At 45.0% G+C, this 18,661-nt stretch overlaps 1 protein-coding gene and 1 long non-coding RNA gene across 2 annotated transcripts; one reads left to right on the top strand and one right to left on the bottom strand.

The window, feature by feature from the left end:
• Window positions 1–202: 202 nt before the first annotated feature.
• Window positions 203–9,188, bottom strand: STEEP1 (STING1 ER exit protein 1). The gene is made up of 7 exons (XM_079962943.1): window positions 8,943–9,188; window positions 7,311–7,428; window positions 6,835–6,876; window positions 6,372–6,510; window positions 5,438–5,527; window positions 2,368–2,460; window positions 203–726 (listed from the first exon to the last, which is right to left on the bottom strand). Exons 1-7 carry the CDS (start codon window positions 9,064–9,066, stop codon window positions 664–666), a joined length of 669 nt encoding a protein of 222 aa, XP_079819069.1. The 5' UTR covers window positions 9,067–9,188; the 3' UTR covers window positions 203–663.
• A 100-nt stretch (window positions 9,189–9,288) lies between these two features.
• Window positions 9,289–17,264, top strand: LOC307208333. Its single transcript, XR_013835102.1, has 2 exons — window positions 9,289–9,880; window positions 17,103–17,264. It is a non-coding gene; the product is annotated as an uncharacterized lncRNA (long non-coding RNA).
• The last annotated feature ends 1,397 nt before the right edge of the window (window positions 17,265–18,661 follow it).

Below are 18,661 nucleotides of genomic sequence, written 5' to 3'. Positions count from 1 at the left end.
GCACGATAAATGTCATGTCACATTTGATGCCACCTGTAGTATGGCTTTTAGTGTGATCAATATCTGGGTGGAAGACTGCACGAGAGCTCCAGATTATCCCCTCTGATCTCTCCAAGGAATGGTGGAAAACACATGTAATAAAGAAATTTAACTTTATGTCAAGAGACATGGGTGGGTGGGAAATGATAAGCCACATAAAAACAACTTGTTAGGGATTTATTTCTCTGTACACATTGTTTCCGCCTCAGCAACACAATGCTTACAATATGTAAAATTTCTACGTACATATGAAAATTATAAAAATTTAAAAACACTGCATAACAGAGGCAAACTAATACCTCTCAGCTCTGCAGTGGAAGAAGTAAAATTCAATGGAAGTAAAATTCAATGGAAGTAAAATTCAATGGAAGTAAAATTCAATGGAAGTAAAATTCAATGGAAGTATAACTCAAAAAGTTTCCAAATACATTAAAAACATGGTGTGCAGAATAAAATGCAAAATCCATAAAAACAATGGAGCAGTTCCATCTTCCATGGTAGAATCAACAAAGCAAATTAGTGATTTCATAGGGCAGATTAAAAAAGGACGAAGGGGTATTGTGTTTCCCCCTGTCCCTGCTTCCTAAATGACATTTCTTGGCTAGTCCTCTATATCGATGCTCCTTATTTGAACTGGTTATCAATAAGAGTTCCTTTCATTTTGGCCTTCTTCGCTTCCAGCTCAGCCTGATTAAAACAAAATTTTAAAAAAATTAAAGGGTAAAATTTTATTAAATATTCTTGGAATATCCCTAAATCCAGTGTTAATTACTATGTTGGTGCTTCAGAAACACAGACAAAAGACTAGAGGAATGATACCTCCTGCTTTGCTAGTTTTCAAATTGTATTCCAGGGAATAGCAAGTTCCTCAGCAGCTTAACCAAGTATCCTTAGATCAATAATATATTGAGTTCCTGAATATGCACTTCACTGGCCACTAATCACATTTCTTCACGATCTGACATACTGCCATGCCTGGATATACCACGAGCAATTCCAGATATTTCACGCCTCTCTATCTAGGTCTCAGAACTCCCCCCAGACACGCCCATGCCCCCACTCACTGGCCCTTGAGATGAAACAGGTTTCCCTAAACCTGCTGTAATGGTCTGAATATTACCCAGCCCAGACAGCTAGCTGCAGGATGGCATTATTCCAGACCTTTCTTGATAAAACAGTTCAGTGCCTTTCTAGAACAAATGCTTCGCAACATACTGGTGGCACAAAAATATCTGTAGAGTTCATCATGCCTGTCTGCACTTGTAAGATGTGATGTTAAAAGAGGGAAAATGTGCTTATTTGGATGACTATATCTCAGCTTAATAAGCTTTGTAGGAGCACACACAGACCCATCACTCATCCCTGTGCAGAAGGAGAGAATATATCAGGAAATATTCAATTAACTGTAGTTTCCTTTTTTCTGCCTAGACTAGGACAATGTCTTTAACAGCACTGGAACAGGACAACTTGCTAATGCAGAATTCTGTGCTGCAGCTGGACCCCTGCTGGAAGCCAGTATCTATTAGCAGATTAGTGATGATTTCAAGCCCTGCTTAAATCAACAGGGAACTTCCTTTGTAGGAAATGACTTCAACTCAAGCCACACTACAAAAGAACGCTGGGTCACCTGATGCCATTGTGACATGGCGGTGGTTACCTCAGGATCCAGTCTGCTGGTTGGAAATGTTTCCCCACCCCTGAGTCTGGACTGGGAGGGATTCTAACAGTTATCTCACTTGTGCAGTCAGAAGGCTTGTTCCTGTCTTAGCTAACTAAGGGATTATCCCCTCTTACCTTTTGCCCTGCACTTTCCAGGCACATGTCCACGCTTTAACGCTCCGTGTCTGAGCATCTTATTTTTCCTTTTGCCCAATGTTTCCCCCAGAAAAAACTGCTCTTTAAAGCTGAATCGGAGCAAACGTCAATTTGGGTTTTCCATGGATTGACGTTTGCTCCAATTGAGCTTTAAAGAGCAGTTTTTCACATGGAAAGTTCTGGAGCCAGAAAACCCCCCAAAGCAGGGTGTGTGTTTGCTTGCATGTGGAGCTTTAAATTGTGGGTCATTACTGAGAAAAGCAGAAAAAGGTAAGTGTGGATAAGCCCTAAGCTAAAATGTGATTGTCTGAAAGTAGCCAGTGAGCTGAATCTTACCAGCATATAAAGAAAATGATTGCATCTAGCCCATCCATGAAATGGGAAGGAAGGAAGGAGAGAGAGAGAGAGAGAGAGAGGGAGAGGGAGAGAGAGAGAGAGAGAGAGAGAGAGAGAGGGGAGAGAGAGAGAGAGAGAGAGAGAGAGAGAGAGAGAGAGAGAGAGAAAACAACGCACCAGCTCCTGCAGCCTTCTCTTGCTCATGCCCTTCCGCTCCAGCTGCTTCTCAATCACCTTGGCGTTCTGTGCATACGAATCAGCAATTTCTCGCTGGAAAAACACACGAGAGTTAGGGAAGTTAACACAAAGTCCAACACTTAGTAGTACTCTGCACCAGAAAAAATCATTAAAAAGACATTGCAGGTTAAGGAAGTGGCATTACACTTTTTTCCCTACCCCACCATCTATTTTGGGAAGGTATTTAAACTCCTCAACTGCTAACTTCACAATCCCTTTCTGGTACCTTGATTTCCCTTGGATGCTGATACATATACCCTCCGGGTCCTTTCCAACTCCCTCCCTAATCCATACTAAAGAATGTTTACTCAGCAGCATAACGTGGTACAGCTTTTGTTTGGCTGTACCATTTGAAGGCTACAGAGGATGAGACTTGAATGCTCAGCCTATGAGAAACCACCCTCTGCAGAGAGCAGCCTAAGATGGTGGAACAGTCTCCCTTGGGAGGTTGTGGAATCTCCTTCCTTGGAGGTTTTTAAGCAGAGGTTGGATGACCATCTGTTGTGGATGCTTTACCTGAGATTCCTGCACTGGAGGGGGTTGGACTGGATGACCCCTGGGTCCCTTCCAACTCTATGATTCAGTGATATCTATTTCTATTTTTTGCTCACTGATCTATGTTAAGAATAGATCCATGGGCTTGTGGCTCTTCAAGAGATGCTTCCTTACCCTTCCTCACCAGCTGCAAAGTGGCTTTCATGTGTATATAGTATGACACCAGCCTTATATTAAACAGCTCGCCTCCTTGCCATAGGCAACCAAGAATTCTGTGCATGAGAATAAGTGGGCTTCATGGTGGAGGGATTGTTCGCCTTGTTACTCTTCTGGCAGCCCACTCAGTGGAAGGCAGTTTCTTTCGCAAGAGATTGGCATTAATTTATAGTGCTTATGTCACTCTTTCTATCCAAGAGGCTCTTGGAGCAGCTTGCATAAAGCTATCACAGTGAAAAGCTCAGTGGCATCAGGAAGAGAAATATCATGATGCACTTGGTATTTCCGGACCTCATCCTTGGCCTTCCCCTGCTGTTTCCTTTTGGTCTCTGCCTACTAGGTGTTGGGAGTGCAAAGCAGGGTTCATTCAGTTTGCAACAAGGGTTAATTCTGTTATTGTTAAAGCAACCAGCCAAGAGGAGGACAGGTAAAACTACTGCTTAGCAACCAGACAGAGTGGCATGATCTTCACAGAGGTTGAAAGGGGCCTGATTGGCTGTGTAGTTCTGAGGGAGCTTTTCCTCTGCATGTTTAGTTGAATGTCTCCCAGCTATGTACAAGGCATCAGTGAAGGAAAGACAAAACCTCCCTATTCCTTTCTCCTTGGAGTATGCACTGTTTTTGCTCAGTTTCCTCAGTAACGTGTTTATCAAGACTTTTTTCTCTGGAGGCCATCTGGGTTATTTAAGTCACTTTGCTAATGCCAGGCAACAGCTCCCACTGCTGTCCTCTGAGGCAAAGGAGTGGGGCTAGTACCTGGACTTCAGCCCACTTTGCTGGCAGTTGCACCTGCAACAGCTTCCCTTTCTCTGCAGCCAGCATGGAAACATAGGCTAGTAGTCTTTCAGGACACTGTTGCAGGCTTATTTGCAAGGATGTATGACATGCACGGTATGTATTCATGGTGCCTCTTTTCTCTACCCCTCAGAGGCAGCTGAGACTAAGAGGCAGCAGCACATCCATGCCGACATGTTAAGCTTTGTGGCAGAGTGGGAGGTTTCAAAAGCAGTTCTCCCTGGCCAAAATCTTTGCAGAGGCACTCCCTGTTGCTAGCTGCCAGAGCTGGTGGGTGTACCAGAGACAGAAACGGCCAGTAAGAGGAGGCCAGCCTTGAATAAAGCCATCACCATGTGTGCAGGTGCAGCAACCAATTGGCGTGAACTTCTGGGAGGTAGTCAGCAACAAGCAGGGCATTGGCCCCACAGAAGACTACCACAGAGAAAGAAACCTGCAGCTAGAGAGGATCAGTGAATACTACAATGGGGGGCGCTGTGGTCTAAACCACTTGGGCTTGCCGATCAGAAGGTTGGTGGTTCGGTTCCCTGCAACGGGATGAGCTCCCGTTGCTCTGCCCCAGCTCCTGCCAACCTAGCACTACAAAAGCACGTTAGTGCAAGTAGATAAATAGGTACTGCTGCGGCAGGAAGGTAAACGGTGTTTCCATGCGCTCTGGGTTCCGTCATGGTGTACCATTACACCAGAAGCGGTTTAGTCCTGCTGGCCACATGATCTGGAAAGCTGTCTGTGGACAAACGCCGGCTTCCTTGGCCTGAAAGCGATATGAGCGCCACAACTCCATAGTCACCTTTGACTGGACTAAACTGTCCAGGGTCCTTTACCTTTTACCTTTACTACAATGAAGCATCTGGTAACAAGTACGTATCCCATGCAATCCTTGTTGACTTGGAACCTGGCGCAATGGACTCAAGTCAGGTCTGGACTTTTTGACCTGACGGCTTTGTCTTTGGCCACAGTGGTGCTCTAAACAACTATACCGAGGGCCACTGAACAGAGGGAGCCAAGCTAGTGGACTCTGTGTTTGATATAGTAAGGAAGGAGTCCAAAAGCTGTGACGGCCTGGGCGGTGGCACTGACTCTGGGATGGGGATGAGCAACATCAGCAATATCAGTGTAGCGCAAGTGTAGTGCGAGTGTTTTGGGGGACAGTCTGTTCCGCTCTACTGATGCATGCATTTTCTGTTCTCCTTGGCTCTTTCCCTGTTGACTTTGCAACCAGATTTACTCATTGTGTCCTTGTAGTTGCAAATGACATATGAAGAAGTCCCTGTCTAAACATCTGATTCAAACATAAAACACATTTTTGTCTTCCACAAATAATAATAATCCTACATTCTAACCAGTTAACCATACTGGAGCTCTTCCCGAAAGGGAAATTTACAGGGCCAGCAACCGCAGAGGCCAGCTCACACACTGATCTGAACTAGCTGGCCAAAAGATGGCTACGGAAAGGCAGCCTAGATTTCGCCTACTACTACAGGGAAGGAGAGAGAAAACTCACCGCTTCAATCTCCTCCTCCTCTTCATCAATGGTGGAGACTGTGACCGAACTGAATTTGCCCATGTCTTTCGTCCGTTTGGTCATCATCACCTTGAAAACAAAGGCATGTATATTTTTAATTAAGTGTGCATCAGCTTGGGGCTTAGAACAGTGGCAAGGAACCTGGAGCCTTGCCTATATTGCTGGACTCCAAGCTCCTATCTGCCCTAGCCAGCATGACTAGCACTCAGGGATTATGGTATTTGTAGTCCAGCAGCATTTGAAGGGCCACATATTCCTCATCCTCATCCATTGCTTAGAATATGTAGAAGCAACTATCCTCTAATTAGAAGAGGCTGTTCTGGTGCTGTGAATTAGAGGCAGTAGCAGTAACAGGAAGAGAAATTAATTCCCTTTTGGTGGAACTAGAGAAGAACAAAGGGCCGCCTAGCCCAGGCACGGGTCATCTCTGTGTTGGGATTTCAGCCCCCACCAGTTGCCACGCTGGCAGGAAACAGCAGGTGCTGTTTACATCATGTGAAGTCTCACAGCATGAGAACAGAAGCTGACTGTCCTCCAGGTGCTTCTGTCTGGACCTTGGAATTCTCCCCAGATTACACAGCCCTCACCAGCCCTCCTTGAGCATTTTTGCTTCACTAGAAAGTATATTTGAACTCTGATCATACTTCTTGATTGCCTGGATAGAGAAAAGAGGGGGATTTGCAAGTGTGCATAGAAATGAGCCTACTGTTCACATTTGTTGCCTCTGGTCCTGCCCTCTGGTCCTGCCCACCGCTAGTATGCTGTCCCCAGAAGGTTGCCAACCCTAAGCTTGAAGGCCACAGCCATCTCCTACTGTTCAAGCTGAGCAACAGCCAGGCACTCAGAGCCACAGTCTCAGTTTTGAGCCCTCAGCATGGAAGCAGCCATGATTCTACAAAATCCACGTCCCTACCTTCTTGGGTGGCTCTTGCTTCTGGGTGTATATGTTCGTTTTTCCAAAGCCCTGTCCAAATTTGACCACAGCACCATCAACAATGAATGTTACTGGGGCGTTCTTCTGCTGGTGCTGGTAGAAGAGAAGAAGTCCACACCTAACAAGTAGGGGGATGGGGAGAAAAAGAAAATAAAAAGAATGAATGATCTGCTAATTCATTGGACCTTAAATAGAATTACATTGGCTGGTCAGGTATTGCTCCAGTTGTGACAAAGTTATAAAAGCTTGAATCTCTCTCTCCCTTTTTGTGTGTGAGAGCGTGAGAGTGTACCTGTATGTATGTGTGTACAAATAATATTTTAATTAATTATTTAGGAGTTTCATATAATGCTTGATCGAAGAACTTTCCAAGCAGTTTACAAATAAAATTGTAAATAAGACACTGCTAAAATTCCCAAAATACCTATAACGTTATACTCACTTTCCACACTTTTTTCTGTACTGCCGTTCAATGCCTTCCGGCCTGGGGGAGGAAGAGAGATAGTGTTGACTGTATGAACAGAAGACCCTAACCACACATACTCTGCGCTGAAGAACTGAACACAAAACCCTAACGATAGCAAGAAAGAAGATCACTGGCTTGGGGTGAAAAACATTCCTCCCTCCTGCTATATATTAACAGCGAACTGATTCCTCCAGTGTCAATCTTTCTGTAATTATAATAGCCCCATCTACACAAAGTAAGGAGGTATCAGCAGCCAAGGGAGAACCCCAAGGTTTGTACAAGTAAGAAAACAAACCTTTAGCAAGGACACCCAACTTCTGAGTAAACCATTTTCAGTTCTGTTCTGTCCATATGCAGGCTAGTAGAATAAAAAATGGCAGCCCAGGAACCACAAGGGTGATTAAGCATTATGCTTGCACAGCGACTTTGTGGAAGAGGCTGGATTTTCCTACCTGCGGAGATAAACGTTTTCCTCCTCTTCGGTGTTGCAGAATTTGTGGGCATGTTTGGCCGCATCAATCACCCGGGCCCTGTCTCGAGGTCTCATGGGCAGCTTCTCCAGCTGACAATCTGCAGAAACACAGAGACTAGGGGTAGTTTTTCACCACATAAGGACAAAATTCTGTCCTGTTAAAGGCCCCTGGGGTCATCTGTTTTTAGTAAACTAACTGGGAAGAAAATACAAATTTCCATATATTTAAAATGTACTTTCACCCTCACAGCATGTTATAAAGCAGGTCTTTATTATTCCTTTCCCCACAATTTTTTTATTATTATTTTTAAAAACACGCAAATGTTTACCCAACAGTGAAGGCAGAACATTGTTGCAGATGCTGTGGGTTGTTAGGAGGCCCTCCCAGAGCTACAATTCCCAATTCCCTGGGAAGAGGGATTCATTATTAAACCATTATGGGAACTGTAGTACTGTGAGGGGAATAGGTGTCTCCTAACAACTCAGTACCTTTGGGAAACTACAGTTTCCAGGATTCCTTGGGGAAATACGACTGTTTAAAATGGCATGATACTGCTTTAAATATATAGCTCCTAGGCGACCTAAGTCCCACTGAACTCAATGAACAATAAAAGAGAAGTGTATAAAATTGCTTGTGGTGTAGAAAATACAGATAGAAAGGTCCCACCCCCATAGAACAAATAGGCCTGTTCACACCGAATGTGAGCAATGTATCTCTGCAAATGTACAAGTGTTTGTATGAAAGAGTACATGTTTTTATTAGTTCAGCTGCTGAACTTTACATGTGAATAACTATAAACAAACAGACTGACTATTTGTATACACAGGGACAGAGATTGAACACGCAGAACCGCTGAGTTGGAAGGGGAGCCCGAGGGTCATCTAGTCCAACCCTCTGCAATTAGGAAATCTCAACTAAAGCATCCATGACAGACGACCACCCAGCCCCTGGGACAGCTCAGTTGGTGGAGCATGAGACTCTTAACATCAGGGTTGTGGGTTCAAGCCCCATGTTGGGCGAAAGATTCCTGCACTGCAGGGGATTAGACTAGATTAACCTCAGGGGTCCAAGACTCTATGATTTATTGGGGCATGAAAGCAGAAAACAGGGTCTGCCTCCTGGTGGGGGGGGTATATTTACCAAACCATTCCTGGGTCCATATTTTGCTTTTTTATGTCGTGAACCGCCCTGTGATCTCTGGATGAAGGTCGGTGTGTACGAGCGAAGTAAATATATGATTATAGAACTAAGAGGGGAACAGGCCTCGCGAGATGTTTCAGCGGCGCCCAAATCAATCCAAATATTGAGGTTCTTGCTCACCCCCCATCCCCACCCGACGGCAGCGCCTTGAACAAACTGCAGATCCCGGAACCCCTTGGTGGGGGTGGAGAAGAAGAAAGTCAGCGGCCGTGGACACAGCAGCATCGCTGAAATTTAAGCCTGCCTGTCTTTGCCTAGCCTACCTCGCAGGGTCGTCGCGGGAAAGAACCGCGCCGGCTAAACCCAGAGCCCCGGGTAGGTGGAAGGCGTGGGATTGAAATAGAGGAAGAGAAGAAGAGAAACGCTGCCTGCGGGATCGGGGCCGCCCCTGCCCTGGTTCTCTATGCTCACCCAGGACCAGCACCATCTGCCCGCACAGGCAGTAATAGACGTGCAGGGGCTTCTCGCCGTCGTCGTATTCCTCCCGGTCGCGGGTGTCGGAGCAAACCACGGAGCGGGACACTACCTTGGGCATGGCAACGGAGGAGGAGGAGGAGGGGATCGGGCCCCTCCTAGCCTCCTATGCCAGCTGCGCTTGCTCGCGAGGAAGTGCGTTTAGGGTTTCAGGACTTTTCTACAAAGGCCCATAGGGCTACCTTAGCTCTGAACGAAACCTGCACCTACACTTCCGGTTCCCAATCGACAATACACGAGGGTGCCAGCTTGAATAAAATATATCGGAGGTGGGGGCGGGCTAAGCAGATAAGCCTCTCCCCACATGCTCGAACTCATTGCACACCATTTGAACACCGAGGCCCATTAACTTGGGGTGGGGGTGGGGTGGCCCCTCAGATATGTTGGGGGCGGGGGGGGGGGAATCAAGAGACCTCATCCCTTAGGAGTTGGCTCCTATACCGATACAAAAGGCATGGGGGAGGAAATATTCTCCAGGAGAAGGGAGGCGCAGCGAAGCTCCCCACCCCTCTTCGTGTTGCCTTTCTGCCCCGCATTCGTCGGGCTTCGAATATGAACCGGAAGCGAGGGTTTTGTGCAATGCTTATAGGGATTCCCCATCCCCCTTCTTTTAAACCTCTATAGCTTAGTGGCGTCACTGCGTTCTCTCTCCGCCAGGGGACTCTCCACCTTCAAACCGCTGTGAAGGACCTCAAGCCAATCCCTCGTTCTGATTGGTTCTTCTCCCGGCCAATCCCGAAACGGCCCGAACGCCTTGCGCAGTTTTCGAGGGATGCTCCTAAAACCTTGAAACTTTCCCCTGCTAAGTCGTGTCGGATGCTGGATGTTCCCACGACTTCGTTGCCAGCCATGGTTGAGGCAGCATCCGCAAAGTTGTGAGTAGTCGGTATCTGTTTGGGAAACATTCTTCTGAGCATTTTCTTAAGTTGGTTATACACCATCTCCCAAAATTCTTTTATTGTTCTACAAGACCACCATGAATGATAAAATGTGCCTGTTTTTTCTTTGCACTTCCAGCATCTTTAGACTGGTCCTGGATGATATATTGATATATTGCCCAGGCACAGTTCTCTTCTAGCGCACAACTAGCAGTGAATTTTAAGTTTATTTTCCACAGTTGTTCCCACAGGTTCAAATCAACTTTATGACCCACATCTTGTGCCCATTTAATCATAGAAGATTTCACAAATTCTTCTTTCGTTTCCCAATTGAGTAATATTCTGTACATTTTAGATTAATTTTTAACTCTAGATCTTAATATTTCTTCTTTGAATTGTGATGGTTTTTATGCAAATCCCAATTTCTTGTCTACTTTAATTTTGAATTGATTTGGTTATAATATAGCCAGTCCAACACATATTCTTTAATCCCTTCAATTTATTTCATTTTTTTTTGTTCTTTTGAAAAGTCTAACAATTCATTATAGGCACCCAAATTATCCCTCATATTAATTTTTTTCCTTGTGTCAGCTTCTGTTGGGGATAACCATGTCGGTGTTTTGTTTTCTAATAAATTTTTGTATTTTTCCCATACCCTAATTAAGTTTTTTTATAATAACATGGTTTCAAAAGCTTTTATGTATTCCAGCTTTGCCATACCAAATACAAGTGTGCCAACAGTATTTGACGACATGCCCCTCCAAGTCTAGCAACTGTGTATTTTCTAGCAGCAGTACCCAATATTGTATCCAGCACAGGCAAGCAGTTTCAAAAGACAATTCTAAGTCTGGGAGTATGAAACCTCCTCTATCTTTTATGTCAATAAGAATCCTAGGCCTTATCCTAGGCTTCTTCACCGCCAAATAAACTTAGACAGATCTTTTCGCCACTCTTTCAGACATTGTTTGGAAAAGAAATAGCATTTTTGGGAGAGTATTCGTTTTTATTGCCAAGATTCTCCCCAATAATGATAATTGCATTCTGCCCAATATATCTAAATCCTTTTAAACTTCTTTTCACGTCCTTGCGTAGTATTTTTGTAGATGTTATTTTTATTTACCAATAGCCACACTCCTAAGTACTTAACTTTTTCTCTATCTTCCATCTGGTAATTTCCCCTGATTTGTTTTTGGGTTGATTATCCATGTTCTTAACTAACATTTTGGTTTTATCTTTATTTATTTTGAAGCCCACCAATTTTCCAAATTCGATTATCTCCTTTAACAGCTATAGTACACTTTCTAAGGGTTGTTCCAAAGCTTTTATTTTCTAGTTTTGTTTGCCCACTCTTATTCCTCTAATTTTATCATTATTCCTTATATTTTGCAATAAAGCTTCTAGGGTGAGAATAATAGCGGAGAGAGTGGGCACCTTTGTCTTGTTCCTTTCATGATACTGCTGAGATTATGTTGTTTACTATAATATTTGCCCATTGTTCCTTATGTAAAGCGTTGATACCTTTAAGAAGGCATCACCTGGTTCCATTTTTTCAAACACTTCTTTCATAAATAACCAGGAGATGATGTCATGCTTTTTCTGCACTTAGAAAAATCAGAGCAGCCGGTTTTTCACTGTGTACCTTCAGATATTCTGTTATGTTGTTAACCTTCCTTACGTTATTTTTCAGTTGCCTATTGGAGAGAAATAGCACTTGATCCATATGGATCAACTCATTCAACACTTTTTAAAGCAATCCCACCCCGCAAATAGCTTTGGAGCCTTCTTGCCTCTAGCCTAGCCCTCACCCCTTTTCCTGTTCCCGCTGGAGTCTTCTTTTGCTTGCCACGCCTGTGGGCTCTCTTCCGGCCAACGCTGCCATTGACGGATCTTAAAAACTTGTGGTCAGTGAGATTCGGCAATTGCAGCACCTTGCGCCTGCTGGACCTCCTGAGCGGAGCGGGTTGTGTCTTGCTCCTCGTGAAGTAGGGTGAAATGTGAGGAGTGTTGCAAGCCGGTGTAGAGGCAAAAGGTCTGGCCGAGATGGTAGAGCACGGCTTCTCTGTCAGGGGCTTCTTCCTAACCCAGTGGAACACCAGTATCATACGCCTCTTAGATGGGTTGGACATGCTGAAGAAGGTGCTGGAGGCCCAAAGACCAGGGTGACTTCAAAGCGGAGGACGCAGCAGGCAGTTCCCTATCAATGGTGCCAAATCCAAGCAAATGTTAGCTCCAGTCCTGTTAAATCGATCCAGAAATTATGAATGTTAAATAAGGGATTAATTCCTCAGGCAGTATGAAAAGACTTTCTGTGGCTTTTGAATAGATGGGAGCCCTCAACTACTGCCACTGTTGACAGCCTGTTGCCCCTTCACTCTGCTTGAATGGGTTATGTCACAATGGTTCCTTCATCAGGTGTTTGTGAGCATGAAAATGCTGTTGGGAGTTTCAGCAATGAAGGCTCAGGCATGACAAACTGTTTGAAAGTCTGAACATTTCCTCTTTTTTTATTTAACAAAATTTATATACCACTTTTATTAGGAGAGTAAGTTAAAAATATACTGTAGTTTATTCACTTATAGGCTAGTTTACATACTTTATTCCTTCTTATACTTCTATCCCACCTTTCCTCCACAGAGCATACACACTTCAGCCTCCACCTTCTCCATTTTATCCTGACAGCAATATTGTGAGCTAGGGCCATAGCTCAGTGGCAGAACAACTGCTTAGCATGCAGAAGGCATCAGGTTCAGTCCCCAGCATCTCCTGGTGGGACTGGGAGCGCTCCCTCTGCGCTTCGGAGGCTTCGCGTTGCTATCGCTGAAGCCAAGGAGCCTGCATTCGCTCCATAGGACACACACACATTTCCCTTTAATTTTGGAGGGGGGAAGTGCGTCCTATAGAGCAAAAAATACGGTAACTGTACAGAATAAGCACCTGAATGTAGAAGCAAATCCAAAGGGGTGTGTGTGTGGAAATAGTAACTGGGATCTGTAAGTCCTTGGCGAGACCTTGAAGTGCTTGCCAGTCAACTAATAAAAGAGTTCACTGCTTCCAGGCCCTTCTTCCCAGGGCTCGCCTGGCATTGTCCAAACAATAAAGTCTCTACCCGGAACTTCAGTCCTGCACCAGGAATCCCTGAAGTTCTCTGCTCCAGTCCCTGGTTTCCCTTTTCCAGCTTTCCATCAGCCTGTTTCTCCTCCGCCTGTTTTTCCTGCAAACCACATCAGTTAACAAACATGGCTACATATGCTATAATGTTATTGTACTAGTTAAATACATTGTTTAAATTGTTATTAAGGAAGTGATTATTTTTCTCCTTCCAATAAAGTACAGGAGAAAAGTTGTCCAAATATAAACAGTTAACTTATTAAACCTCACAATAATTTCATAATTATCTGTCTATGTATGTGCTTTGGTTTTATTTAGTTTATGGGAAATGTTACTGAATATTGCTGTTGCATTTTTATTGTGCATTGTTCCATTATTGTTTTTTATTGTTTATATTGTTAGACAGTGGGTTTTATTTCAGTTGGGCGGGTGGGGCAGCCAACATGATACCCTGCAGATGATTGTTGGAATAAAGCTCCCATTAGCCCCAGCAGCATGACCAGTGGGTATGCCTGATGGGAGTTATAGTGGAACATCATCCAAATGGGCATGAGTGAGAACACAGAGTGAGTTGAACCATTGCAACACCTGTGTGTAGGAACCAGTGGCACGATGTTATCTCAGATAGCCTCTTGCCATTGTTATAGCTTCTCTCAATTCCAGAAGGAATATTGGAAGTCAGCCCATATAAACTGGGCAGAAAGCCTTACCACTGTTTCTTTCAGTGTTACGTACACCAGCATTCATTTCAGAGTGGTCTAAAAGCATGTGATGCTGCCACGTTGTTGTTTTAATTGGGTTTTATTTTTTTTATGCTGCAACATTGTTAAAGCTACGTAAGGGTCAGACTCATCATCACTTCAATAGTAGATTGCCTGGGAATTCTCTATTAATGGTTGAGCTTCCTGAAGGAAGAGTGCAGAACACAGCATGTTAAATAAAAGAAGTCACAAGCAACAAACTCTTCTTTCCCCCCCCCCCTGTTGTTGATTCCCCCCCCGCCCGAGTAAATCCCTTCTGGTTGGCATGACTGAATGCAGCTGAATGGGAGCCTATGCAAGTCATAGAGTAGGTGGCCAAATGACTAGTTAAACTGTTAATATTAGCCTTACTCTGTCATTTCAGCTGGGGCTTAAATGCACATGCAAGGAAGTGAGAGGATGCAAAGGTGTGCCAGGTCTGAGTCATACACACATATATCCCTGTCACCCTTAGTGTGTTCATCACCTGCAGTGGGGGTGTCAAATTCAGATTCATTAATAAGGCAACAAAATACAGGTTGCAGTCAAACATATAAACAAAGATTATACATAAGAATGATACAAAATAATAAAAATAAAATCTATGCAGTAATAAAAAGTACCTAAAAACCAGAACTGACCTCCTTTGAGGTACATGCCAAAGTTTCTCTCTGTCCCCACTGCTATTTGCAGTGTTTATAGAGGCACTTTCCTTAAAACTCTGTGGGAACACTTCAGTAAAAGAGAGTAGGGTGAGAAGCGTAGAACACAACATGAAAATGTTTGTGAATGACACTCCCTTGATGCTCCAGAACCCGCAGGTGGCCTTCCCCTATATATTAAAAGGTAAAGGTAAAGGTACCCCTGCCCGTACGGGCCAGTCTTGACAGACTCTGGGGTTGTGCGCCCATCTCACTCAAGAGGCCGGGGGCCAGCGCTGTCCGGAGACACTTCCGGGTCACGTGGCCAGCGTGACATCGCTGCTCTGGCGAGCCAGAGCCGCACACGGAAACGCCGTTTACCTTCCCGCTGGTAAATGGTCCCTATTTATCTACTTGCACCCGGGGGTGCTTTCGAACTGCTAGGTTGGCAGGCGCTGGGACCAAGCAACGGGAGCGCACCCCTCCGCGGGGATTCGAACCACCAACCTTTCGATCGGCAAGCCCTAGGCGCTGAGGCTTTAACCCACTGCGCCACCCGCGTCCCGCTCCCCTATATATTAGAGCAACTCAATAAATTCTACAAAGTGACATGCTTGCAAAGTAATTACAGTATTCAGAATCCACCATCCTTTTAGTCAGCCTGAACACAGAGGATCACAATTGGGTTCTCTCTAACTCAGGGTTTTTCTAACATGAATCTTCAGCTGTTTTTTTGGACTACAACTCCCATCATCCCTGACTTCTAGTCCGGCCACCCAGGGATGATGGGAGTTATAGTCCAAAAACAGCCAAGGCCCAAGTTAGGGAAACCTTGCTCTAAACCTCCTGCCATAGCCCTAAGAATAGCTCTCACACCTGATATTAAACAGTTCCCTGAAGGAACTACAGGGAACTACCATTTTGCAAGCGGCCAAGGCATGATAATGTTGGTACTAAGCAAGTGAGAGCCCAGGTGACAAATGGCAGCACTAAAGCTCCATTCTTTATTACACACACCTGTTTTACAGCGTGCGCCCCTGGATCACTTGTGCGGCTTACTTCCTAGTAGCGCTACATAGGATCAGGCCCTTAATGCTGTAATCTTAAACAAGGGCTCTGCCCAAAGGAGAAACTCCCAGTCCCCTGGACACCAATGAGAGGAAGCAAAGGTAAAGGTAAAGGGGACCCCTGACCATTAGGTCCAGTCGTGACCAACTCTGGGGTTGCGGCGCTCATCTTGCTTTATTGGCCGAGGGAGCCGGCGTACAGCTTCCGGGTCATGTGGCCAGCATGACTAAACCGCTTCTGGCGAACCAGAGCAGCGCACGGAAACGCCGTTTCCCTTCCCACCGGAGCGGTACCTATTTATCTACTTGCACTTTGACGTGCTTTCAAACTGCTAGGTTGGCAGGAGCAGGGACCGAGCAACGGGAGCTCACCCCGTCACGGGGATTCAAACCGCTGACCTTCTGATTGGCAAGTCCTAGGCTCTGTGGTTTAACCCACAGCACCACCCACATCCCTAATGAGAGGAAGCAAAGCATAGCATTAAAGCATAGCATAGCATTCAATCATATATCATTCTCTCATAGCATTAGAAGTAATGGGCATGGTTAACTTGGGCCCGCTAGGTCTACCACACCCTGGGAACAGCTTCGACTGGCTGGCTAAACCAAGAGAGGTAGCCAATGGGTCTCAAACCTTTGGTGAGTTAGGGACTTCCTCTGCATGTTGAAAAGAACCAAAATGCTCACCGGCTGATCTCCAGTCCTTAGGGGATTCCGTGAGCCCACTAGGTGAAAGGATTCCCTGCAGTCGGAGGATTTCAAGAAAACAGACAAGACCCAGGCAAAACTTAAAGCAAAGTGGCTAAGAAGCCTGACCTTTATTTGTAAGCAAAACTGCTAAAGCAGGGTCCGCACTCCCCTTGCAAAGAGAAGAGTCAAACCCCTCCCAGAAGGTGCTCCTAACTTTTATTAGTTTCCCCATTTCCAGTTCCCCCTCCCACCTTTCATCATCACTACATCATCAGAAGGGGAGGTACATGGGCAGAGCCTGGGTGTCAGGTAGCTATCCTTTGCGCCTTTTACCCATCACCTGACACCCGAGAAAAACAAGAGAATAAAACTACACTTCCTGACCCAACTGGTCAAGTTGCTCACTATCTCCGGAGTCAGAATCCATTCCTGGGCTGCAGCTCTTTGTGATCTTGATGGCTACCTGTCTGGCACTTGGGTTAGGTAAATGGCCATCTAGAGTCTATTTTTCCTTATGCCAAACAGGACTTATGGAGATGGAAAGAACAGATGTTTTTAATGGATTCCTGAGGTTCTGCACAGTGAAAGCTGTCAATGAGGAGGATGCATTCCATTTGGCTGCAGTAACAGAGTTACATACTCTGGGTGGCACTGTTTGATAACATTCATTTGCTGGAGCTCGACAAGTTATTAAATACAGACAATTCTAAACACTCAGTTCTTTCATTGGCTATACTGTACTGTATGTAATAGTGCCGTTCTCTAGGTTGTTGTTTTTTTAGCTGTCTTTATGTACAGGGACTGTCCACTTTATTTGGAGGCTTTAGGTAAGTACACACAATATAATCAAGAACAGAAAACTGTACTCCTTGTTTTTTCTGTTGTTCAGATCTGCCCCCAGCCATGGGGGTCTTCTGGAGTTTGGGCATATGCATAATTGCTGGCTAATCTGACTGCTCTTTCCCCCCAACAGGAATAGCTTTGCAAAAAGAATGTAACAGCTACTTGACTCAAGACATATATGGATTTCCGCTGGAATGTTTGTGGCCCCTTGCAGTCTCATCTCCTGATGCACATTTCCTAGTAGTCTCAATGTCTGCATCTAATGAATAAACTGTGAATCTATTGTCAGTTAGCCTGCCTGGTGTCATTTCTTTCACTGAAAGTGTGAAGTATGTCAGTGTAGTGTATCAGAAGGCTTGTGGAGTCGCCTTTCTGCAATTGTGGTGGTTTTTTCCTCAGGAAAAAGTACAGTTTATGATGCACAGGATTCCTTTATAGTAACATTTCATATAAACATACAAGGTTCTCCCCCCCCCCTCACTGCATTTAGTGCAATGTGAAGCCAGGCTCCAGTAGATTGAAAGGACAAGACCAACAGTGTGGGTCCAGTGGTCAAGAAGGTGGTTTCTGCACATGCTGTAGAGGGAAGTGAGGGGCAGATGGGGCTCATCAGCCTGGGAAGGGAGCCCATCTAGGAGAAGGAAAACTCTGATCCTAACCCTCCATTGCAGGAGATCTTTGGGAGATGAAAAGGCTCAGGAGTAAACCCTACACAAATCCAGAGTGGAGCCCCTAAGACGGTTGGATGGTGCCTTGTATGCCGCCGTTTGGCAAGCTGTTGCCAAACGTATTGCTTGGATTTCCTTTGGACCACATCAGCAAGGCCACAAGTCTTTGTGCTTGGGCAATTGAGGATCACCATACACACTGCCCAGTATTGCACCCCAGGGTGCCCTTTGGTCTGCTAACACAGCGGTTTGACTTCATCCCAGTAAGGACACTCCGTTGTCTCTGGAGACAGACAGATGCCAACAACAACTGTTCCTGCACTGCAAGGGATTGGAATAGCCTTTGGGGATCCCTTCCAACTCCACAAATCTGTCCTGAACCTTCCAATATTCAGCATCATTGGATGTCTACAAGTTCTAGTTGGTGTGGGGAGAAGCGGGTGGCGTTTTTCTATCCACTTTCCCCATGGCAATGCATCATTTTATCAACTTCTATCATGTCCCCTCTTTTTAGTGCAGAGAAAAGGTGAGCAGAAGGTGGCATGACCGAAGTACCTTCTTCATAAGGGAGTTGCTCCATCCCCTTGATCATTTTGATTGCCCTTTTCTGGACATTTTTCCCAGCTTTCTTGTTTATTAAATAGGCTGTGTTATTTCTTTGGAAGGCCCGCTGCAGGAAAACTGCATACACACCCTAAGAAATTTAAAGCACATGACTTCCACTCCCGAGTGAATCTTTGAAAGGAGTCTATAAAGGGTGCCGTGAACAGTTTCCCATCGTTTGGTCGAGATATCCAACTCTTTATTCCATTCCTCCTTTAATAACTGTGCATCAAACTGATTTGCTACTAATAAACATTTATATAAGGTTATAGTGGGTTGTTTGTTGTAGTTACATAAGAGTTAATCAGGTGTTTTTAATATCTCTGAGGTCTCTTGAGCCTGTAAAAGCTGCTGGAGGAAGAGAGGGCTCTTGTGCCCAGAGCCTGTCTGAAGGTTTCTCCACGTTGTCACCCCTGAG

The sequence above is a fragment of the Podarcis cretensis genome (assembly GCF_951804945.1).
Source record: "Podarcis cretensis genome assembly, chromosome: Z".
Classification (NCBI taxonomy): Eukaryota; Metazoa; Chordata; class Lepidosauria; order Squamata; family Lacertidae; genus Podarcis; species Podarcis cretensis.
Note: the sequence above shows the minus strand (reverse complement) of the source record. Positions and strands in the feature narration are given on the sequence as shown.

What these genes read in the sequence shown, in the direction of transcription:
- STEEP1 (XM_079962943.1), bottom strand. Translation starts at nt 9,066, where the DNA reads ATGCCCAAGGTAGTGTCCCGCTCCGTGGTTTGCTCCGACACCCGCGAC. An exon ending in GCAGATGGTGCTGGTCCTGG is followed by an intron (nt 7,429 to 8,942) that starts GTGAGCATAGAG and finishes GTGTTTCTGCAG; the next exon opens with ATTGTCAGCTGGAGAAGCTG. An exon ending in TACAGAAAAAAGTGTGGAAA is followed by an intron (nt 6,511 to 6,834) that starts GTGAGTATAACG and finishes CCTACTTGTTAG; the next exon opens with GTGTGGACTTCTTCTCTTCT.